The sequence below is a fragment of the Heloderma suspectum genome, chromosome 2 (genome assembly GCF_057233095.1).
Source record: "Heloderma suspectum isolate Gila_16-S chromosome 2, 16-S_ref, whole genome shotgun sequence".
NCBI classification, from domain to species: domain Eukaryota; kingdom Metazoa; phylum Chordata; class Lepidosauria; order Squamata; family Helodermatidae; genus Heloderma; species Heloderma suspectum.
In genome coordinates, this window is record NC_139459.1 from 241,755,142 (window position 1) to 241,781,151 (window position 26,010).

At 42.2% G+C, this 26,010-nt stretch overlaps 1 protein-coding gene across 1 annotated transcript in view; it reads left to right on the forward strand.

Moving 5' to 3' along the window:
- Nucleotides 1-26,010, forward strand: part of TENM2 (teneurin transmembrane protein 2) — a 1,208,485-nt gene that overhangs the window by 855,034 nt on the left and 327,441 nt on the right. Inside the window, exon 4 of the mRNA XM_084838625.1 lies at nucleotides 16,684-16,918. Within this exon, the coding sequence (XP_084694751.1) occupies nucleotides 16,684-16,918 (235 nt within the window). The remainder of the gene's footprint in view (nucleotides 1-16,683; nucleotides 16,919-26,010) is intronic.

Consider the following 26,010-nt stretch of genomic DNA (forward strand, 5'->3'; position numbering starts at 1 on the left):
GAGTACGGCAGGGTTGTATACTCTCACCCTACCTATTCAACCTGTACGCAGAACACATCATGTGACTTGCTGGGCTTGATGAAGCCAAGGTTGGAGTTAAAATTGCTGGAAGAAACATTAACAATCTCCAATATGCAGATGATACCACTTTGATGGCTGAAAGCGAGGAGGAGCTGAGGAAACTTCAGACAAAGGTGAAAGAAGAACATGCAAAAGCTGGGTTGCAGTTAAACCTCAAAAAACCAAGATTATGGCAACCAGCTTGATTGATAACTGGCAAATAGAGGGAGAAAACGTGGAGGCAGTGACAGACTTTGTATTTCTGGGTGCAAAGATTACTGCAGATGCGTCAGCAATGGTATTCCCCATAGTAACCTATGGCTGCAAGAGCTGGACCATAAGGAAGGCTGAGCGAAGGAAGATAGATGCTTTTGAACTGTGGTGCTGGAGGAAAATTCTGAGGGTGCCTTGGACTGCAAGAAGATCAAACCTTCTTCCATACTCATGGAAATAAAGACAGACTGTTCACTTGAGGGAATGATATTTAAGGCAAAACTGAAGTACTTTGGCCACATAATGAGAAGACAGGATACCCTGGAGAAGATGCTGATGCTAGGGAAAGTGGAAGGCAAAAGGAAGAGGGGCCGACCAAGGGCAAGATGGATGGATGATATTCTAGAGGTGACAGACTCGACCTTGGGGGAGCTGGGGGTGGCGATGGCCGACAGGAAGCTCTGGCATGGGCTGGTCCATGAAGTCACGAAGAGTCGCAAGCGACTGAACGAATAAACAACAAATGTTTACAGTTGCATTGTAAACAGTATAATATTTATTTTATTTAAAAGATTTATACCATGCTTTATCAGGGCAAATCTTTTCAGAGTTGCTAACCTAAAATTAAAAATAACAAATAACAAATATTTAAGAAGATACAAGATGAAAACAGAGCTACAACGGGAAACTGATTATACGGGCAGAAACTTACAGTCTAAATGAAATGTGTCTTTGAATGCATTCCTGGAGGAATGAATGGAAGCTGTTGTGGTTTTTATCCACAATGATAATAATGTTCGTTATTAATCAGCATTTCCTTAATTCAGTAACAAGTAACTACCTTGCTATTTAACAATGATTTTAAGCCACTTTCAAATTTTGTGGCTATAGTGCCATAATCTGGAGGAAGACAATTCATACTGAAAATAAAATGAGAAAATCTGTTAAATATTAGATCTTTTTAATTTAAAAAAATTGGAAAGCAAAATACAAACCATTAGTAAATATTTGATTCTCCCCTTATATGTAATCAAAGAAACATTAAATATGTTTTTAGTGGTTTTACCTTAAATTGTTTTAAAGACCAATCCTGTGTCCCCTAGACAGCATCTGGGGGAGATAGGATTTTCTGTTTTCCCAGTGTCAGGAACGCTCTGCCTCTGGCGGCCTCTCCCAGTAAATTCCAATAGCCAACTCAAGACACAGACGAAAGGATTTCTTTTCAAAGCTTTAATCCTTTTACAATTTAATGACTCTTTCAGATGCTAATCACCAGCGACTAAAGCAAGGAACAGCAGGGTGGCCTAAGCTTCAAGTAGTCAGTTGATCCCCGTTTGAAAGAGAGTCACTTGAAGACCCAGAACTTATGGGCTAGGGAGAGATCCTCCCTCTTTCCCTTGGGTCCATGGGAGGCAGCCGTTGCTTGTGTGCCAAACAGGTGCTACGCCTCCTTTCTGAGCCCTCCATCGCTCATCGCTCTTTGTGTCTGCGCGAGCATCTAAGAAGCCCCCCTCCCGCATTCCCTCACTGCCAGGGTCGCTATCTATCTTAGGAATGCTGGCAGGAGGAATCTCTGCCAGGTGCTGAGCCTGGGAGGGATGAGCTGGCCCCTCTCCCACGGATAGCTGTTCCTCCTCCGAATCCGAACTGCTCTGAGGCTCTCTGGGCTCAGTTTCCACCCAGCTCCAAGCTCGAAGACAGCGCTACGAGCTCATGGCCAGGAAACCGTGCCCCCCCCCCACCAGGACTGAGAAAACCGCGGCAGCTGCCCCTCCATGCCTGTCCGTGCTTGTAACACGGAGCATGGAGTGGGTGAAAAGGGTGCATTCCCAGGGCGGGGAAAGGAGGAGACTGTGGAAGATGTTCTAGACAGCTTCCTATGCGGTCTCCAGCCCCATTCCCACCCCCTCCCCAAAGCCATGCTTAGATGCCCAAAATCAGACATCTAATCAGACATCTAAAAATCAGACATCTAAACCTGCAGGGCAGCCGGAGCATGGAGCATGGAGGGAATCCTGTCCTCCGTGCTTCAGCTGCTCTGCATTGGATAGGCAGTTGCCTCCAACTTCAGAGGAAGTCGGAGGCGACTGTCTTTCTCAATAGGATTGCATCCTACTAATTGTTTCTTGAATCAGGGCTATTATTTATTTATGCTTTCTGAAGTAATAAAGCTAAGACATACTTCATCATTTTAATCCAGTAAGTCATTGTGTCCATTAGCTCACACCTATATATACAATTTTGTATGGCCGTGGAGATAAAATAACATTATTACTGCATAGAATGAAAGCTATTTTGGGAATATGGGCAGAATACATTAGATGGGAAATACGTTGACCAGATTTCCTAATGATTTACATAAATTTGCATTTATCATCCACCAAAATAGATTTATTGGGTGAAGAGCTAGGTTTGTGACACTTAGGCTGCAATCCTATACCCACTTACTTGGAAAGAGGCTCCACTGAACTCAGCAGGACTTGCTTTTGAGTAGACTTGTATAAGATTGCACTGTTAGTTAATTAATTGGTTGGATTAACTGATTCAAAATTGATTACTTAAAAAGGAGTCCCTGATTAACTGGATTTTGTTGTTTATTCAGTCAATCGCTTCCAACTCTTCGTGACTTCATGGACCAGCCCACGCCAGAGCTTCCTGTCGGCCATCGCCACCCCCAGCTCCCCCAAGGTCGAGTCCGTCCAGAATATCATCCATCCATCTTGCCCTTGGTCGGCCCCTCTTCCTTTTGCCTTCCACTTTCCCTAGCATCAGCATCTTCTCCAGGGTATCCTGTCTTCTCATTATGTGGCCAGAGTACTTCAGTTTTGCCCTTAATATCATTCCCTCAAGTGAGCAGTCTGGCTTTATTTCCTGGAGTATGGACTGGTTTGACCTTCTTGCAGTCCAAGGCACTCTCAGAATTTTCCTCCAGCACCACAGTTCAAAAGCATCTATCTTCCTTCGCTCAGCCTTCCTTATGGTCCAGCTCTCGCAGCCATAGGTTACTACGGGGAAGACCATTGCTTTCACTATGCGTACCTTTGTTGTCAGTGTGATGTCTCTGCTCTTCACTATTTTATCAAGATTTGTCATTGCTGTCCTCCCAAGAAGTAATCGTCTTCTGATTTCCTGGCTGCAGTCAGCGTCTGCAGTAATCTTTGCACCTAGAAAGACAAAGTCTGCCACTGCCTCCACGTTTTCTCCCTCTATTTGCAAGTTATCAATCAAGCTGGTTGCCATAATCTTGGTTTTTTGAGGTTTAACTGCAACCCAGCTTTTGCACTTTCTTCTTTCACCTTTGTCAGAAGGTTCCTCAGCTCCTCCTCACTTTCAGCCATCAAAGTGGTATCATCTGCATATCTGAGATTGTTAATGTTTCTTCCAGCAATTTTAACTCCAACCTTGGCTTCATCAAGCCCAGCACGTCACATGATGTGTTCTGCGTACAGGTTGAATAGGTAGGGTGAGAGTATACAACCCTGCCGTACTCCTTTCCCAATCTTAAACCAGTCCGTTGTTCCATGGTCTGTTCTTACCATTGCTACTTGGTCGTTATACAGATTCCTCAGGAGGCAGACAAGATGACTTGGTATCCTCATACCACCAACAACTTGCCACAATTTGTTATGATTCACACAGTCAAAGGCTTTAGAATAGTAAATAAAACAGAAATAGATGTTTTTCTGAAACTCCCTGGCTTTCTGCATTATCCAGCGGATATTGGCAATTTGGTCTCTAGTTCCTCTGCCTTTTCTAAACCCAGCTTGTACATCTGGCAATTCTCGTTCCATGAATTGCTGGAGTCTACCTTGCAAGATCTTGAGCATTACCTTACTGGCATGTGAAATAAGTGCGACTGTTTGATAGTTTGAACGTTCTTTGGTGCTTCCCTTTTTTGGTATGGGGATATAGGTTGATTTTTTCCAATCTGTTGGCCATTCTTGTGTTTTCCAAATTTGCTGGCATATGGCATGCATCACCTTGACAGCATCATCTTGCAAGATTTTAAACAGTTCAGCTGGGATACCGTCATCTCCTGCTGCCTTGTTATTAGCAATGCTTCTTAAGGCCCATTCAACCTTACTCTTCAGGATGTCTGGCTCTAGCTCACTGACCACACCGTCAAATCTATCCCCGATATTATTATCCTTCCTATACAGGTCTTCTGTATATTCTTGCCACCTTTTCTTGATCTCTTCCGCTTCTGTTAGGTCCTTGCCATCTTTGTTTTTGATCATACCCATTTTTGCCTGGAATTTACCTCTGATGCTTCTAATTTTCTGGAAGAGGTCTCTTGTCCTTCCTATTCTTTTATCTTCTTCCGCTTCCGCGCATTGCTTGTTTAAAAATAATTCCTTATCTCTTCTGGCTAACCTCTGGAATTTTGCATTTAATTGGGCATATCTTCCCCTCTCACTGTTGCCTTTTGCTTTCCTTCTTTCTTGGGCTGCTTCCAGTGTCTCAGCAGACAGCCATCTTGCCTTCTTGGTTTTCTTTTTTGTTGTTGTTGCCGCCTCCTGAACAATGTTGCGAACTTCTGTCCATAGTTCTTCCGGGACCCTATCTACTAAATCTAGTCCCTTCAATCTATTCTTCACCTCCACTGTATATTCATGAGGAATATTTGTGAGCTCATATCTAACTGATCTGTGGTTCTTCCTTATTCTCTTTAGTCTGATTCTAAATTGTGCAATAAGAAGTTTGTGATCTGAACTACCATCAGCTCCAGGTCTTGTTTTTACCGACTGCATAGATGTCCGCCACCTTTGGCTACAAAGGATGTAGTCAATCTGATTTCGGTGTCGACCGTCTGGTGAAGTCCATGTATAAAGTCATCTCTTAGGTTGTTGGAAGAGAGTGTTTGTTATGCACAGTGAGTTGTCTTGGCAAAATTCTATCAGCCTATGCCCTGCTTCATTTTGTTCTCCCAGACCATGCTTGCCTGTAATTCCAGGTGTCGTTTGACTACCCACCTTAGCATTCCAGTCTCCTGTAATGAAAGTAACATCTTTGTTTGCCGTACTATCCAGTAAGTGCTGCAGATCCTCATAGAACTCATCTACTTCTGCTTCTTCAGCATCTGTGGTTGGGGCGTATATTTGGATCACTGTGATGTTAAATGGCTTACCCTGAATTCGAATTGAGATCATTCTGTCATGTTTTGGATTGTATCCAAGCACTGCTTTAGCCACTTTATTATTAATTATGAAGGCTACTCCATTTCTTCTGTGGTCCTCTTGTCCACAGTAGTAGATCTGGTGGCCATTTGATGTGAAGTGGCCCATTCCAGTCCATTTCAGTTCACTGACACCCAAAATGTCTATATTTAATCTTGACATCTCCCCAATAACCACATCCAATTTGCCTTGGCTCATAGATCTTACATTCCAGGTTCCTGTGGTGTGTTGATCTTTAGAACATCAGATTCGTCGTTCACCACCAGCACCATCGGCTGCTAGCCGTCCTTTCAGCTTTGAGCTAGCTGCGTCATCACATCTGGGGCTAGTTGAACTTATCCTCTGTTCTTCCCCAGTAGCATTTTGACCATCTTCCGACCTGGGAATCCCATCTTCCGATGGTATACCAACATATCTCTGGTTGTACTGATCCATTTAGTTTTCAGGGCAAGAATACTGGGGTGGGTTGCCGTTTCCTTCCCCAGGGATCGTATTTAGTCTGACCTCTCTGCCATGACCTTCCCGTCTTGGGTGTCCCTTCACAGTTTAGCTCATGACATCATTGAGGTGCTCAAGCTCCAGCACCACAACAAGGTAACGATCTCCTTTGCTGGAGGATTAACTGGATAGAAGATAAAAAATATTAAGTAGAGAAACTTAACCCATGGGGAGGGGAGCAGGTATCTTCTTAGGGTGAAAGTAGACATTAAGTGCATTCAAATAAATTGTCTTTCCAATGTGCTGCCCTCCTTCCGCATATTGCTTTAGAAAATTCGGAATTTGGTTTTGTGCCCTGCTCTTGGACATGTGCCAAACACTACCTCTCTACATGGATAAAGAAAATGAAAATAAACACCAGTGAAGTGGAATAATCTCAAACAGTATTACCTCCTCTTTATTTTGTAAATGCTTAGCTTAAAGTAAAAAAGAACACTGAACAGATACTTGGCATGCAAGTTAAATAATAAAAATATATGTACAACAATGCAGAAATACAAATGATGTGGAAAGTTACTTTCCTGTTTCTGTTGATAGAAATTAGTAGGTTGCAGTTCCAGTAGAGGAGCCAGTTTATATAATTACAGAATTTTATGGAGGCTCAAACGTAAAAGAGATCTGGGGTATCTAAAGGATGCAACTGGAGTTTCTATGGTAGGATAACTTGTAATTTTTGAATTCAAGTCCAGGGTGGTTTGCTTCATGGGCCCTCTTAGCCTATTCTCTTTTGAGGTGCCTAACCATCGCTACAGGCTCTGTTCCACTTTCTCCTGAGATGAAGGAACTTCATACTGAGATATGGGGACCCACCTAACCTACTGACTTGATAATGTTCATGGAGTGGTCTGCCTGGATCTTTGCTTAAGACCTCCCTTGATAAGGTGGATACTTGCTCGGTTACCAACTTCTAGGATAGTCAAGAGTTCTACATCTATCAGTGTCCAACATAAGCCAGTGCTCCAGGGCACACGGTGTCCAAAACTAGGCCTAGGGTCAGCTGGTATATTTGGGCAGCTGTTGGGCTACGGTCACCACGGCAGAGCCTACTGGGGCTTATGCCCACTCTGGACCCTGCAGCCCTGCTACTATTGGCCCTATGTCTGGCATTGCCACTGCCCAGCACTACGGCTGCCAGTTACTCACCTCAGCACACAGTGCTGCCGATTTTGGATTGGATCCAAGTGGTTACTCAGCTCTGATCAGCACTGGGCAGCCACTATCTTATATCTCCCATAATGCAATGCCTGACATTGATCTGTATACAGGTTAGAGGGCAATGTATTGATTTAAGGAGGGATATAAGATGAATTATTTTGCCAGACGAGATCTAGATAAATGTGAGTGGGCTAAGGGATGACAATAGAGGGCCAGAGAGGAGATGGTTTCACTACTCAAGGCAGGAGCTGACAGAACCATGAACTGGAGTTTTGTTTTGTTTTGTTTTCTCAAAGGGACTGATCAAGGGCTGTAGTTTTGCTGTGTTTTGCAGGGGGAAATGTCTTGACCTGACTGAATGTGGGGAGTAAAGGAAAGTGAGGAATAGTACAAAAAGGCAAACGTTACTGTCAGTGGCTATAGAGTGTATACAAGGACAGGAACCACTTGTAAAGAAAGATGAGATGTTCAATATTGGACATAATGGTTTGAGATGGCAATGAAGCATTCTCTCCATCCCTGCTTTTGTGGCATATCAGGCATCTTCCTTCCCCCTATAACTAGTTTTCCAGCCTTAGCTGTCTCTCCTCTTAAGCACTCTCTGTTGTCTAATTTTGAGACACTTTCTCTTACTTGCATCCTATATATTCACTGTTTCTTTGTCTAAAAATAACCCTGTTATTACATTAAAATTAGACATCATCACACCCTTTCAAAGTGAAATAACACATTTCCTTCTTTTTTACTATTCAAATTAAGCATTGCACAGGTGTCCATTTCTAAAAGGCAAATTCAACTAGTTCTAATTATTATGGGTTTAATAGAGTTTCCTTCTGCTGGTGGTAGCACTCCCAGAGTGGTGTTCTGCTCAAAATGCGCCCTTGCAGCAGAAAGCAGAGGAGGTGATTTTTGCTGATTTTACCCCTCCCTCTGTAGCTTCTAGCACCACCATCCCTCAGGCGCATAGGGAGCCACAGGGGGAGGGGAAAATGGGCAAGATCTCCACTTCCCTTATTCTGCCAGAGAAAATGCTCTGCAAGATCAGAAACCTCCCATGGGCAGAAAGACCCCTTCCATCTGTGGGAGGCAAATACTGGATCCAACCAGAATGGATCCAAACCAGTGATGGGAAGCATGGGAGGCATTAGCCTGTTTGTTTGTTTGTTTGTTTGTTGGGAGTGGGGGGAGTGTTTAGGATGCTCTGTTTCATCAGAGGGGTACAAATGAAGCAAGAAATAACTTTGGTTGGACCTTTTTGTTAGTAAGAGTTTGTAATGTTTTGTAATTCTTGCAGTCTTAATAAGGGATTTTAAAATCTCAAATGCTTGCATGCTTCCCTATGTGCCCCCCTCCCCACCCCCAACATTAGCTCCATTGTAGCTAACTTTCTGTATCTCATTCTTTAGGGTCAAGAAAACAAGGCCATTATAACCCAGACTGAACTGAAAGGTAGATTTATAAAAAGTATTAGAAAAATAGCGATTCTTTGCAACAGCACTGGGTTTCTTAGTGCTGCTGATTTGAACTTCTACAACAGTTTTCCAGTAGGATCTGAGTGACTAATCTCACTTACCTTTAGAACTCTGTGGAACTCCCTCCCTAAGGAACTCCGTCATGCCCACTCTTTAATGAGCTTCCGCCGTGCATTAAAAACGTGGTTGTTCAGGCAGGCATTTGGGGTGGGTTAGGGTATTTTAGAAAATGTTTTTATTGTAGAATTATATGTTGTACATCGCCCAGAGTGGCTGGGTGACCAGCCAGATGGGTGATTAATAAATTTAATAAATAAATAAACAAAAAATAAATAAACAACCACCAATGCATGGAAGAATTTTAATGTAAGGAGGTCCAAAAAAAGGAGAGCTGAATGATCTTTTTAGAAAAATAATGAAATAATGACTGTCTCTCCTTTAAAGACATTATGAACATGTTAGGAAAATGACATTGAATGTGTTCCTTCCAACAAATTTGTTAGAGTAGTAGAAATGTATCCATTTTAAACACTTCCTGTACCTTCTTATCCTAGCTTTCTTAGGCGAGTATGGGGAAAAACACTTCCTATTCCCATTTTTCTTCTCTTTAAAGGAATGTGTTGAGATTATTTTTTTAGAAATGTTTATAATTCAGATCCTAAGGAACTCCCTGCCACTATAACTCAGAGTTCCACAAATTGACCCTTTACCACTGCCACCAATTATCTTATAATACTTTAAAAACTCTTAGTAGCTTGGTACTTAGTAGGCATAAGCGTGACATGAGCACCAACACTAGAGATAGTTTGAACTATTAAACAAGTTGCTTTATTAAAGGAGTATTTTGTACATGAGGGAAGACAGATGTTTATTTTGGGGTTTTCAAAAGAATGCTTATTGACAATTCTTAAGGACTCAATAAACACTGTTACTGATACAAGCCTCATAGTGACTTTTTTAAATCTCTAGCCAAATTCCCTAAATTTCCACCCCAGCCATGCAATCACAATGTCATCCAGCTCTTGGGTATAGTCCTTCTCTGTCACCAAAGCTCCTTCTGTTATATTAGTGGCTTCTTGGACAGTGTATCTGGGGATGGACGAAAGTCACTTACCTGTCCTCGAAGCTTGTTCGCGGTGGGGGGGAGGCGCTTCGCTGCTCCCCCCGCGAAGTTCAGGCCGGGGGGGGGGAGGCTTCCCGCCTCGCCCGGCCGAAATTCAGGCCAGGGAGGAGGCGCCTCGCCTCGCCCGGCCGCGAACTAAAAAGTTTTTTTAAAAAAAAAAAACAACGCCCCCGTGATAGGCTATGTGACGATTAACGTAGCCTATCATGGCTAGATCTGCAAAGTCAGCCGTGATAGGCTATGTTAATCGTCACGTAGCCTATCACGGGTGACTTAAAAAAAAAATTAGCGCTTACGCTAATGGCGGCCCCCATAGGGAGCCGCCATTCGTGTTCCTTATTTGGTCGCTGTAGTCTACATAAAGATTTACGTAGACTACGGCGAAAATAAGGGCAATGCAAATAGCGTTGCCCTTATTTTCGCCGTAGTCTACATAAATCTTTACGTAGACTACAGCGACCAAATAAGGAACGCGAATGGCGGCTCCCTATGGGGGCTGCCATTATCCGTACGCGCTTTTTTTTTTTAAGTCACCCGTGATAGGCTACGTGACGATTTACGTAGCCTATCACGGCTGACTTTGCAAATCTAGCCGTGATAGCCTACGTTAATCGTCACGTAGCCTATCACGGGGGCGTTTTTGTTTTTTTTTCTTTGATTGGAATGGCGGCGGCAGCAGCCGGTCGAAAGACCGGCTGCCGCTCCCGCCCCGGGCGAACACCCGCCGAACCGCCGGCCGGACCCACCGCCGGGAGGGACATTCGCCAAAGGTAAGTCCCGTCCCGGGGGGGGGCGGAGAATTTCTCCCCGAAATTTGTTAGGGGGGCCGAACACGTTGGCGCTCGGCCCCCCGAAGTTTCGGGGAGAAATTCTCCGCCAACCCTAAGTGTATCTGGTTTTTAATACCTGCTTGTGTAACCTTTGTCTGGTAAGATATTAACACAGGGCAGCCACATGAAATAATATCATAGCCACTGCTCCCTACCAGGGTCGGCCAATCCATGAAGCAGAATGAGGTGCCCACATCAGGTAGCAGAGTGAGTAGGGATGTCAGAGAATTCCGCGATGGATCTCGGTGAGGCCGAATGCCAGTGCATTCAGCCCCCCGAAATCCGTCGCGGAACGAAGCCCCCGCTCCCCCCATGAAAGGCGCGTAGGATGAAGTCCCCGCCGCCCCCACCCCACGAAAGGCGCGCGAAACGGAGCACTTACCTGCTGCCGTCCATGCTGCTTTGCGAATGGCGGCCATCCTGCGGCCGCCATTCACTTCCTCCTCTTCAAGCCGTGATAGGCTACATAAATACTTACGTAGCCTATCACAGCTAATGCAGGGATGCCATTTGCGTCCCTGCGGAGGCCGTGATAGGCTACGTAAGTATTTACGTAACCTATCACGGCGGGGGGGGAAACCCCAGCATACGGCTACCGCCATTTGCATATGCTGGGTTTTTTTTCCCCCTGCCATGATAGGCTACGTAAATACTTACGTAGCCTATCATGGCGGGGGGGGGGGGAACCAGCGTACGCAAATGGTGGTAGCCACCGCCATTTGCGTACACTGGGGTTTTCCCCCCTACCGTGATAGGCTACATAAATATTTACATAGCCTATCACGGCTCAATACAGGGATGCAAATGGCGGCGGCTACGACAGCCACCATTTGCGTCCCTGCAGGGCTGCCCAGCGGCCGGATGTCTGGCTGCAGGTGGCCAGAGCCGGCCGGCGGCTCTGCGGCTTGGCCACGGAGCGTAGCAAGCCAGGCAGGATTCTGGGGGGAGGGACGGAGCGCATCCCCCCCACCGCGGATGCCCCTCAGCGGAGCAAGGTAAGGGATTCGTACATCCCTAGGAGTGAGAAGAGTGTCAAATTGCACCACTCCCATCTCGCCCCTGCCAGAAGGGGCTGCCACTGCCCCACCTCCTCCAACGTGTGCTTTAGAGAGCCCTGCTCAGCCACTATCCTGCTGTGGCATTTGCCTCAGTGAGACAGTGGCCTTCAGGGCTCTCTGGAGCAGCCACCAGCCCTCTGCTCTCTTGTTGAGAGATGCACAGCCGAAGAAGTGACTGTGTGGCCCCTGCAAGACCCAGGAAAGCCTTTGTGAGATCTGGGCAGCTACTTTTTCCAGCTGTGTGGCTCTCCATAGAGCCAGCAAGACAGCAAGGGTAAGGGGGCACAGGGCAGGGGTTGCAATGTAGAAACAACGGGCCCGATGTAGCAGAGGTGGCAGGAGGCGGGGCGTGATGTGACCCATGTTATTTCCTGCTGTAGGGTGCAAGAGAGCTTGTGCTGGGGCTTCTCCCTACTCCTGATCTTTACCAGCAACTTATGGTTGTCACACAGGGAAGGATTGAATAGCTTAATTTTCAGGCATCAGCTATCCAACTTCTCCTCAGCTTTCTCTAGTTCTTCTCTTACACACCACCAATCAACAGACTCTCTTTGACCACCAACCAACTGTCAGCTCTCAATTAACTGTCAACTGTCATTTCCCAACTGACCTTTTCCAGCTAGCTATGACCCCCAGCCAATCAGGGTGTGATGTTTCCTAGACCAATCAAAATTACCTCAATCCAGGTAAATATTAAAAGCAATAGTGTCTCCCCCTTCAGAATCTGTCACCAAGCACTACTCGTACACAGGCCTTTGACACTAAGATAGACCTCAGGTCTACTCAGTTACCTTATAATCTCAGAGATGACACACAAATTACTTAAACGTTACAGAACATAAATATATATATATACACACACACACACACACAGTATATAATATATATATATATATATATATATATATATGTACATATATATATACACACACACACACACACATACACACTGGGCCGCAGTGGCTTAGTGGTTAAGACGCTGAACTGCAGACCGGTTTGAGACCCGAGTGCTGCGTGATGGAGTGAGCTCCCGTCTTCAGTCCCAGCGTCTGCCACCCTAGCAGTTCGAAAGCAAGAAATTGCAAGTAGATAAATAGGTACCGCCTCGGCGGGAAAGGTAACAGCATTCCGTGCACCTCGGTGTTCAGTCATGCCGGCCACATGACCACGGAAGTGTCTTCGGACAGCGCTGGCTCTTCAGCTTAGAAATGGAGATGAGCACCACACCCTAGAGTCGGACACGACTGGTTAGGGACACCTTTACCTTTACATATATATATATATATAGTCTTCTAATTTAGATTAAATAAATATAATATATTTAATAATAAATATATTTATAATATAAATATAATTTCTTCTAATTTAGTTTTTATATTCCTGCATTCTCCAAGTCAGGTTGCTCTGAGTGGACATGTAGTTAAAACTGAAATGTGTTAACATTAAGCAATAAAAAAATAATTTTTAAAAAACTGTAAAATACCATGTACTAGGAAAGTTGAGGAGTTTCAAACCCATTAAGAAACAATATAGCTTTTCATTAATTTTGCTGTCTCAAAGCATGTCCCTACCTAAGATAACTTTCTACATCCCATATGTGACTAGTCCCACTATAAAGACCAATTTGTCTGGTATCTTTGTCTTTATCTCCTTCATCTGTTTTGGCACTGAGAAGTCAAGTCCACAAAATGATTTAGAGAACCATGGTAGCTCTGTCATCATAACATATTCGAGAGCCCTTCCCTGATGGTGCTGATAGAGTTGGTATTTATTTGCTCGTCATATTAGCAAATACAAAGAAGACTGAAAACAAAAGCTGTTCTTCTTATAATACACTCTTATAAATGTTTAGTTTGCTTTCTCCTGACTGAAGGAAAGCAACAGGGAGTAAACATACTTTGGGCCATTTCACAGCAGCATCCCCAGTTTTTACCACAGAGTGTACACTCAACAAGGAGCCTCAGACAAATGCTGGCTCTAATTACTGTATTATCCAAGTTTTTTCACCTGTTTGTCACAGTCACAATTTACTTTCTTTTAGGTCTACACCTTAAAGCGTGGATAGGCTCGCACTCTTCTCCATTTTGTGGCTTGTATAGGGTATCAGGGCAAAACTAAGCATCACATGAATTCTGTGAATGCAATTAACATGCATGCTTTTTGTTAGGTAAACAGCAGCCTTGGGTAGCTGGACCAACTTTGGGACTGGGGAGACTGAGGAGAGGAAGGTTAACATGCACAACACGCTGGGCTCACTGGGTGTTGTTTAACCCACAATGAGCTGTGGTGCATCCTGGTCATGGGTGACATTTTCAATATGCAATCTTATCTTGAGTACTGTGTCCAGTTCTGGGCACCACACTTTAAGAAGGATGCAGACAAACTGGAGAGGGTTCAGAGGAGGGCAACGAAGGTGATCAGGGGGCTGGAAACAAAGCCCTATGAGGAGAGATTGAAAGAACTGGGCATGTTTAGCCTTGAGAAGAGAAGACTGAGGGGAGATAGGATAGCGCTCTTCAAGTACTTGAAAGGTTGTCACAGAGGATCTCTTCTCGATCATCCCAGAGTGCAGGACACAGAATAGTGGGCTCAAGTTCCAGGAAGCCAGATTCCGGCTGAACATCAGGAAAAACGTCCTGACTGTTAGAGCAATATGACAATGGAACTCATTACCTAGGGAGGTAGTGGGCTCTCCCACACCGGAGGCATTCAAGATGAGGCTGGACAGCCATCTGTCAGGGATGCTGCGACTTGGATTCCTTCACTGAGCAGGGGGTTGGACTCGATGGTCTTATAGGCCCCCTCCAACTTTATTATTCTATGATTCTATAATTCTATGATCCCTGCTCAGGGGTTGCTATATTGTGCGAACCCAGCCACCAAGGGTTATGCGAGGGTTAAACAACCCTCACATAACCCTACAACAGACCGAGGGTTGTTTATCCCTATGTGGCTGGGTTTGCATGACATGGCAAACCCTGAGTCGGTTTTAAACAACCCACAGTGAGCCGTGGCCCCTTACAAAAATTTGACCTGACCTGCATTTCAAAATAACTTCCGATTGATGCCAATGGAGGCTTGAATACAAATAACCAGCTTCGGAGAGGTATTATTTGTTGGGATCATGACATGGAAAGAGTTAAATTGTCCCTCCTTACACCCTACAGCCCCCAGCTTCCCAGGCTTTCCTGTGGCTGTTGTTTATATCACAAAAAATGTTAATGTTACACTTAATACACATGGAGGTTCATACACATGCAAGAGAGACACAGCATGGAGGTTGCCGCCACCCAATTTCAAGGATTCTCCATTTTCTTCTCAGTCCCCTCTACCACAAACAGCACCATTTAGCAGGGTCCTCTGACTCATTTGCGGGGAATGTGAGGGCAGCCGGGCGGAGGAGAAAAGCTGGAAGTCAGCTTCCACCAGCCCCATTATGCATACATTTACCTGGATGCACTGTACTTTCCAAAAGTTAACTATTCATGTTGTCAAATTATTGCAGTGCTTATGAACCACAGATCTGCTGTTCAGCATTTTAAAGAAGCCACTAAATATTCAAGTTATATACTCATAGTTTAAAATTATGTCTTAAATTAACTTACCATTAATTGGAATGCACACTGTCATAGTCAATTGTTCCATGGTATAGAGCAATCTAACTGTGAACACTTTCCTCACTGATGTTTCTTTCATTATTTGATTCATTAAATAAAAAAATTATTTTTAAGTTTCTCAAAACAAACATGCATCATTATAATTATGATTTTGCTAATGTTACTTTTCTCTAATTATTCTCCAGAAATTACAAATTAGTATAATGATTAAACATGCAATTAATATTTCACTTGCCCACTATGTTTGTTTTCTTATATTGGCTTCCATTCATTTTTAACACTAAAATAATGTAGGAATATTATATGAAAATGTAACAAGTTATCTCATCATTCTTTATTATTAGAAGAATGATATAAACTAGCACATTCTTGTTCACATGACCATGTACTTATAAATGTTCTTGTTTATTTTGATAGGATTATTTGTACACTACTTGGTTTTGTGTGTTTTATTTAGTACATTTATATCCTCTGTTTCTTCTGTCATGGAGCTCCCAAGCAATCTCCTATCCTGTTACTGAACAGACCCAACACTGTTTAGTTTCAGCAAGATTACTGTATCAATATGCCTTCGGATTATGTCTTTGGGCCAATATCTCTGATGCATACATTACCAGAGTGGTATGGGGGGTGCTTCTTTATGATGTGGTCCCAGGCTGCTCTTGTAATGTGTAGACAGGTTGCCACATGGCTCATCCAAATGATTTCATTACTTGTAATTCTGGAACTGCTAATCCTCTGGGAATGGACTTGACCGCATACTTTGACCAATCCTCATAATAACTTGTTTTCAGCTGTTGCTGGAATAGCATTAGACCAAATCTCAGGGAAATGGCTTCCATGCTGCTCTGGTAATTTATGAGTCAGTATTAAAGGAAGAATCAGATGCTGATGTGGAGAGGGAATTTTCACATAACATACATTGGGCAGTATCCAACAGGACACTCACCCCTGCCAATTCCATTCTGTCCCCGCCGTTCTGTTCCTCAAGCAAAACCCAACAGATACTTAGCACTTCCTGGAGCAACCGGAAATTAGCAAAAACATTTGTTTCTGGAATGGGGCAGATTACATAAGGGAGCTCACATTCGAGAGAGCTGCTGACCTGTCCCTATCTAGAAACAAGCGTTTCTGCTCATTTGGGGGCTTCCTATAGGGAGTGCTAAATCTCTATTGCGCAAACAGTGGGTCCTGCTTGTGCAGTGGAATCAGTGGTATGTTGCACGACAGAATCGGTGGGAGGGGCTGCTTCTGCAATGGCCCCGTGGGATACTCCCCTATATATACACACGGCCACTGTTGTTCTTAAATAGTGTATTTCCAAATGAGCTGAAGTTTATTTGTTTCCTTTAGCATGCAGTCCTAAGCATGCTTAGTTGGTAAGTGGAATGTAGTTTTGAGTTAAACAGCTTAGACATGACCATTTTCCAAAATACTGGGGAATTCAGAGATATTTATTATTTCTCTTTTTCCCTTTTAGGCCCTTCAAATCATCACAGCCAGTCAACTCTGAGACCACCTCTTCCACCACCGCACAATCATACTCTGTCCCATCATCACTCCTCTGCCAACTCCCTCAACAGGAATTCCCTAACAAATCGGCGGAACCAGATCCATGCGCCAGCTCCTGCACCAAATGATCTGGCCACCACTCCTGAATCTGTTCAGCTACAGGACAGCTGGGTGCTTAATAGCAATGTGCCACTTGAGACCAGGTAGGCTAACAAGTAAAAGCTGACTTTTGGTGGAATTGTTTTAAAGGCATCATGTTTTTGAATGGCACTGAGACAATGAATGGGCCTGGTTAACTGAGATTTCCAGGATAGCTAACCAACGTTAATGTCCTTCACTTTGGCTGAACTGTATCTATAGAAAGAACATGTGCTAGTGAAGAAAACATTAAGCAGAAGCAAAGTAATATACCTAAATAAAAAGAGAATTATTTTGGTGCATTCTAACGAATTAAAACTGAAGTAATATAATCAAGTATTTCATTTCTAAACTACTCATTTAATTACTAAGAGTCGGTCAATTAAGCATATCTTTGTTAACTTTTGCTTTATTTAAATACCTATTTATTCATCAGACAGCTCTTGTGTACCCCACAAATAGAATTTAAGTCACATATTTTATTCCAAAACACAGGAGAGTGTTATAAGGGTATATTGACTAAGTATTACTGATAAATTATGCATTTGGCCCTTCCTGAAGTAATAAACAGACTAATTTGAAATTAGGCGTTTTGGGAGACCTGGAGAAACAATCCCTGATTCAAGATTTGACAGAACTATAATTTTAATTTATATTTCATCCAGCGTGGAGACTCACTTGTAAATCCCTCTTGTACACACTGTCAGTTTGATGCCTGTAGGGCAAACAGTAATGTTTTAAAAGGTGCTGTGTTTGTTAACTGGTGACAGAAAGAAAAAAAATCATAAGGTATACTATAGTTTTCCCAATTATTTTTGTATTTTTTTCTTTTTTCTTGTTTTATTAAAGTTGAGCCTGACTTTATGAATGCAGAGAATATTGAAATTCTTCATAAAACTAGAAGGGTCATAACTTTTAAATGTCTTCTTCATACAATCCCTAACTCAAGTGGTCCTCCTGCCAAGATCCTTCCCACTCTATCTCCCAGTTCCACATACTCCTTCTGGTAACTCCTCACATCCTTAGCAGTACATGTATTCTTTCCACTATCCCCCATATATGCACTGTTTGGGTGGATTTAGATGAACTAGTGAAGTTCCATTATGTGAAACCCTTTTGATGTGGCAACCATTTATCTGAATGTGCTGATGCTTTGCTGATGTATGATGAAATTATTGTCTGAACAGGCTAGAACTTTGCCTGATGTAACATAGATGTCTTCACTCAATAAGCTAAGGCCATTATTGTGTTGTAAAATAGTGTCAGGGTAACAAACTAACAGCAGGAACATGGTATGAGGCTGCAAGAATTAGGGAGGTGAAAAGATCCAAAGTAAGCAAGTACAAAGTAAGCAAGCAACTGATACAGTTGGTCTCAGTGGATGTGCACACAGATGCTGAATAACACAAGTAAAGGGAGAGTCCAAATAGCAACATGCACAGTGATGTACTGACAGAAGCTGAAATGAGGAAATAGGATCTGTGCATGGGCAAACATAAAGTCTAATGGATAAGACACTCAGGTATGGAGCCAGGCAACTGGGACTTTATAAGTCACTAAGGCCTGAAGCCTTGCTGCTGTTGCAGTGCTTCTTTGGGAAGGCTCTACTTGGAGAGTGTGAGTTAAAGGCCAGGGACTAATGGGTGGATCTGAAGCTATGCTTCCATGACTTGTTCTGGACAATATTTGTTGCAAGGCTCAACCATGAAGTTCTGGTTATTTTCTTTCACTCTTGACATTAATATCCTTTAATATGATAATATCATAGATAAGGCATTCAAGAACATTAACATCAGGAGTGAAATAAAATAACCAGGAATTCATAGTTAAGCCTTGCCTTCCTGGAACTCAAAAGTGTTTTTTTTTTTCCTTACTCACTGAACTCCAGGGGTGTTGAGTAGTTCTGAGACTTACCAAAAAACAAAGAAACACCCCAAAACCCAGAAATAGCTTCTGTTGAACATTTTTCTGCCATCCTATGGAAATGGTCAATTAAGAGTTTGGGGGAAGGTGAGAATACAGGCCAAAGGAAAAGGAAAGCTATCAGAAGCCAGAGACAATCACAGTCAGAGACTGGGTTTGCACGATCACCACAGCCCACTGTGACTTATTTAAGGCACAGTGGGTTGCAGTGTGTACCAGTGGCCATTTTGAATATATAACCCTTGTGAGGGGGCGTTACCATGGTTTGTCATGTTTTCTGAACCCAGGCAGCAGGGGTTGGTTGAAGGTTAAACAGCCATCAAATAGCCGATGTTCTGTTGTAGGGTTATTTGAGGGTTATTTAACCCTGCCACCCGGGTTTGGACTACACAACAAACTATGGTAACCCCTCTGCTGGGGGTTGAATATTCAAAATGGTCACCAGCATGTGCCACAACCCACCATAGCTTAAATAAGCCATGGTGAGCTGTGGTGATTATGCGAACCAGCCCAGTAAATGAATGTAGACTCAGCTACTGAATCCCCCAGAGCATATTTCTTTGACTCAAAAAGGTTGTAAGGTATAAGGAAGTTTTGGCGAGCTGCCCAGGCCTTGTACTTTGCTGCCAAATGTGTTGAGAATAAGTCAGCTACAATTTGTGGCTTAATCTTGGATGGAATAGTGTATCTGGCACTTATTGCTGAGAACTGCATTGATGGAAATTTTGATCCCATTTGGACACACTGAACCTGCCTGTGTCTCAGTGTTACCATTTTCTAAAATTAGATTGCAAAGGGTTATAAAGCATCCAACTATCTCAGAGCAGAGTTGAATTTTAGCCTATTGTCTGTGAACATAGCATAACTGCCTGTATGTGTTGCTGTGAACTTAGCTTCAAGATTAATTCTCCCATTTGTAACATACCTTTTCCTCGAGACATTTGCTGAATTCATTCTTTCCATGATAGAATCTTTGGACTTTTTATTTTTAGAGGTGTAAATGGGCTATGATCATAAGCTTACTTCACTCAAAAGTAAATACCATATTTAAATCAGTAGTTTTAACACCACCACCCCATTAATGGGATTATTGCTGAAATAAGAAATCACTAGCAACATTTTGGTTGAAAAAAACTGGAAACATTTTTTCAAGGCTCCCAAATTTATCAGGCTACTCTCTGCACCTCTCTCTCTCTCATTAGTTTTTCACATAGTTTTTCTTTATTCAAAGTATCAGTCTAGAGCTGTGGGGGGTGGAGTGGAAAGTATTAATTTGTGTACTTGGTAAAGTATACTTCCTTGCCTAAATGCACTGCTTCTTTGGAGGCATGAGATCTGTAGTTAACTAATAGAACTTCCCTACCTGCAAAGGAAAAAATAGCTCTATGTAAATAGTTGTGTATGCAAAATTCTCTTCTCTATTGAAGTGAATGAGGAAGCCAATTAGCACAGAAGCAATAAGTATTCATTAAGTTGTCAGGGAAATATTGCCTTTCGATGTGTGACCTAAGTTCATTTTCAGTTCCACTCTTCTTCGTCTTTTTGTATCTACTAATTTTTCATATCAGTTGAATGACAAGCTATGAAGCTTTTCTTTTACTATTTTTAGTTATGAAATCTCTAGTAATCAAAACAAAAATGTGTTGCCAGTGGCATTATTTTTAGATGAAATGGGTGGACATGAATAAAGCCACTGTTAAGTTTTAAGGTAGCAAGAAACTTTCTCACCATGCAGCGTAGCTTTCTAAGATAGTTGGAAAGTTATTCCAGGATTGATTTTCTCTCTCTCTTTTCTAAGATTAAAAAGATAGCATGACTTTGTTAAACTTTAAGACATTTTAAGAAGAATGTTAAACTGTAAGAAGCTTTTAATGTTCTTAATTTCTTGTAAATGTATGTCTTCCTTGTAAATGTATGTTAGCCACTCCCAATATATCCATATCTTTTAGAATTAGTCTCCGTCCACAACTATTGCTGTCTATACTTTTTTATCAGGAGAAGCAGGGAAACAACTCAAGCCTTTCACCTGAAGTCTTGCTTTATGGCTTTCCTTACTGCACTGACATTCTGTTCCCAGTTGGCAGCAGACTTTTCACGTTGCACTGCACTTTAATTTTGCAGTTTTCTGCACTTTAATTTTGCAGTTTTCGTAGTCTTCCTTGAAACATGGCAGCTTATTAATCTCAGCATTGGGGCTCCTCACTAGACATTTACGATCTACGCTGTACATCTATTAGGAAGAAGAGTTGCCTATTCTGCACTCATTTTTCTCTTGTTAACACAAAATGATGCAATTATATATATATATAATGTCTCCCTAGACATCTTAGGTCTTGCAAACTCTTAGGAACTATGTCAGTAAAGAGATATATGTTTTCCTCCTAGCTAACATAAAATTAAGTAAACAGGACTTCTCCCTAACCATGTAGCACTTGATTTTGTTTTTGCAAACTCTTGGGAATGCTGGCAGGCTTTTCCATGGGAGAGCAGGCATATCTTAACTGAAGCTGTGCGAACGGAATGCTGGACTAGATGGACCCTTGGTCTGATCCACCATGGCTCTTTATGTTCTTATGAAGCTATGTGAATATGCCACTAAGATGCTATTTCAAAGTGACAACAAGCAAATAATGAAAGATAAAGTTTTGTACCTAATGATAAAACTGTAATAGCAAACTGTTTGCTTGTTGTCAGTTTGAAACTAACTTTTTCGAAAAGATCCACATTTTCCACTTCAGTCATGTCAATTTGTCACAATCCAAACAACTATTTTTATTGAGGTGAATGTTGAGCAGCCTGATACCTAATATTCAGATTTAGATAATGTAATTTGACACTGAGCAGAGAAACAATTTTCTGTTTAAAGGCTTCAGTGCTTTTGAGAGATTCTTCATGAGAGCTATAAGTGATGGCACTATGCTTTGCAGTGCAAGTTTACATCATTGCCTTCAATGTATTAAGCTCTTTTGTTATAGAACCTATATAGGGGGCCATTTGCAGATGCCAGTCAAAGGCATAATGGCTCATAAATTAGGGTTACCCAAAAGCTATTATAGATTTTCTATGAAAGGATATTTGTCAAAGATTGCACAATATCCTAAAGCCAGTTCTGATGCCTGCCTGGTGTTATTTATATTGTTTTGAATTAAGTGTGCATTACTGTAATTAGCAATGCTTTAGTCTGGAGAGAAAGAAGTAAGTTAAATAGCGAGAGAAATTAGGGCTATTCTTGAGCACTGCAAGGATATTTTTCCATCCATTTCACAGCCAACAATGGTTTGCATATTTTTAAATATTTGTTTCTTTTTTCAGTGAATTTCAGACAATTGGCAGATACTAACCTCTAGGCTTCCAGGGAACTTATAGTGGCATGAGCTTTTATTTATTTGTTTGTTTGTTTAGAGTATTTTTAATCCTGCTCCACAGCCAAAGAGCCTCCCGAAGTGGCTTACAAATAATCAGTAAAAGAAGACAGTCTCTGCTTGCAGGCTGGCAATCGAAAAAGACACAAGGAAAAAGGAATACAGAGGGAAGAGGAAAAACATTACGTTTTTCAGCAGGGCTGGTGGAATGGCCCTGCTTCCCCCTCTCATCTCCCTGAATATAGCCTGCTGGAGATGACAGTTGAGGGAGGAGGAACCTTCATGGAGGTGGTCTTCAGGGCTGGTGGAATCACCCTAATTCCACTCTCATGTGCCTCTATTTAGAACAGAATCATAGAATCTTAGAGTTGGAAGGGGCCATTTAGGCCATTGAGCCCAACCCCTGCTCAGTACAGAAATGCATTTTAAAGCATCCCTGACAGATGGCTGAATAACTCCTGTGACAGAGTGCCCACTACCTCTTTAGGCAGTTGGTTCCATTGTCTGACTGACTGACCCTCAGGAGGACTTTCCTGATGTTCAGCCAAAATCTCCCTTTCTGTAATCTATTTAATGTCCTACAGTCTTGGGTGATAGAGAACAGGTTACAGACTGTTCCGTGTGACAACTGTTTCGGTACTTGAAAAGTGCTATACTATCCCCCTTCAGTCTTCTCAAGGCTAAACATACCCAGTAACTTCAATCTTTTCTTGTAGAACTTATTTTACAGTCCCCAGACCATCTGTGCTGCCCTTTTTTGAACTGATTCCAGTTTATCTGAATCCTTATTAAAGTGTGATGTCCAGAACTGGACACAATATTTCAGGTGATATCTGACCAGCACAGAGCACAGTGGAACTATTACTTCCTGTGATTTTGAAACTATTGATGCAACCTAAAATTACATCAGTTTGCCTTTTTTCCAGCCACAGCACCAAAATTCTTTTCACTCACACTGTTGCGAAGCTAGGTATCCCCAATGTTATACCTGTGCATTTGATTTCTTTCTTCAGTTTAGAACTTTGCACTTGTCTCTGTTATTTTTCATTCTGTTATTTTCTGCCCAGTTTTCTAACCTACTAAAATCATTTTTAATTTTGTTTCTGTCTTCTAAAATATTAGCTATCTCACCCAATCTGTGTCATCTATAATGTGTTGTGTACGAGCTAGTGCAAGCAGAATCAAAGTAGTGGATCTGATGCGCATGCAAGGATAAAAACAGGATTTCTGCAAGAGGTTGAAACTTTGCATTAGCAGAATGACTAGCAGAATGACTGGATGCAGCCCTGACATTTATTTTTAATAGCTGCTGTTACTTCTATATCAGTCCCCTTAAAAAATAATAACTATGGTCTAACCTTGGTGTTCCAGGATAAATGCCAAACAGAGCAGCTAGAAACCTTGCCTAACATAGTTGAAACCTATAATAAACAATAATACCTAATTTCATTGTTTTATAATTTTTTTGTAATTAGTACCGGTATCTTTCTTGTTGTTTAATACTTTAAAAATACTTTCTTCTTGTTTAATACTTTAAAAATACTTGTCCATTATTTGACAAGATTTGACCAGTGAACTGACCAAATCTTTTTGACTGGTCAAGTCCTACCCTTGGTCTGTATACACAGTGGTGTGACAGGGGCCAGCTGACCAATTTGGCATTGCCACTATGGTTCCCCGCTTAAAGCCTGATAGAAATATTTGCAGTCTTTATGTACAAGCATTCTTTCACTCATGTTCTGCAGCTTGAGTGTGTGAGCTCTATTTTGGGGTGTGGAGCAGTGGGGTGGGGATGGAGAACACCACATTGTTTCTGGATTAACTGGCCTTCTCTTGGCTTTTATGTGTCAGGCATTTAACTATGAGCTTTTAAATGTAAGAGTATTTAGAGATGGAATGGCTTAGCTTACTTGTTGAAAAAATTTTGACAGCCAAGATAGGCATGTCCTTCTGGAGATGTAAACAAGCTTAAGAGTCTGCCCTTTTCTCAGGAGAGGTTATGAGGCTTAACTCATTAATTAACATGAGAAGCTTTCATATTCTTTTTTTTTTTTAAGCCTCCACTGAAAGGCAACATATTATTAGTATTATTAGTACAGTTAATAACAAATGTATTGTATGCTGGGACATCATAGTTGTTGTCAGAGAGCGCCATGAGGTCAGAAGGAGTCTGACAGCTCATTAAAAAAAAACTTCCTTCTTCAGATGTAGAAGTACAGCTTGAGCTGAAAGAGAATTGTCTGAAGCTTAATATTATGTGCCTAAAACACACAGTGGGACAATTCTTCTACCCACTGTAGGTACACATGCATGCTTGTTGGCTCATTGAATTCACTTCTAAAATAATTTTCAGGACAGGTGTTTTTCATATTACGCTGATTCATATGTACGTATCTGACAGCGGTCCGGAGCTGCAGATGCTTTCACCGCATGCTGTTTCATCACACCGTGTGTGCTGTAACATACATCACACCTAGGTTCTTTCTAACAAGCTAATTCTAGAGTCAAGGTTTTGTTGTTCAGTCGTTCAGTCATGTCCAACTCTTTGTGACCCCATGGACCATAGCACGCCAGGCCTTCCTGTCCTGTGCTCTCTCCCGGAGCGTGCTCAAGTCCATATTCATTGCATCAGTGATGCTATCTAGCCATCTTATCCTCTGCCGTCCCCTTCTCCTTTTGCCTTCAGTCTTTCCCAACATCAGGGTCTTTTCCAGAGAGTTTTCTCTTCGCATTAGGTGGCCAAAATATTTGAGCTTCAGCTTCAGTATCTGTCCTTCCAATGAGCACTCCAGGTTGATTTCCTTTAGGATGGACTGATTTGACCTCGTTGCAGTCCAGGGGACTCTTAAGAGTCTTCTCCAGCACCACAGTTCGAAAGCATCGATTCTTCGGCGCTCAGCCTTCCGTATAGTCCAGCTCTCACAGCCATATGTTATTACTGGGAAAACCATACCATGATCTTAATATACACGTGAATGCAGGTAAGCAGCAGCTTGATTTACATTGCTGCCTACATATAAGAGTAGCTAGTCATGTAGAATATTTCCTCACTGTGGGATATTAGTGCACAAAGGAACCAAGCAATGCAAGCATATGTATCATGTTATGAATTAGAAAAGCAAGTCTCTGTCTTTGCTGATTTCACAAGCCCTGCTGTGGGACAATTTATATATTCCTTCCTTGACAAAGAATCAAACTTTTTGATCTCTGACGGAGTAGGTGAAGACAATTTCCCTATAGACCTAGGAAAGAATGTTACACAGGAGGGCAAGTGTCAACGTTTCCCCTATTGCAAGGAAAACAGCAGCATTGCTATAGAAGATAAACTGGTTTTCTGAAAAGTGTTGTCACTTATGTAACCATATAATGCTACCACAGCAATTGTATTGTTCTCTACCAGTTTTAAGATCTTTTCTCAGCACAGGTATGTCCCTCTAGGTTCAGCTTAATGCTTTGACAGTACAAGGTGCCTAAGGGCTGGCACCTGCCTTTTAGTCTTACATGCTACTTTCCTGTCAGGCAGCTTTCAAACACTGTGTTTCTGTGTGTCCAACTGTGTCTGTGTTAAGAGATCCAAGATGGCAGTGACAACTGCCATCTAAGGCACCACATATGACAGTCAGACTTAACACTTGCATTTTTTAAAAAAGTTCCCTCTGGGGCCTAGTTAGCCAGCATTTAAGAAATAAAGAAAAAAAACATTGGAGGACTGGTATACTAGATTTTACATAATGCTTTGCTAAAAACCTGGTTAATCCTGAAATGTGTCAGATTTTGCTTGACTAGATATTAAGTGTCATGATTATGTGTTCATTGTAAATGAACGTTTCCCTGCCTAATGGCATTTCCTTGGCTACTAAACCATGAACACT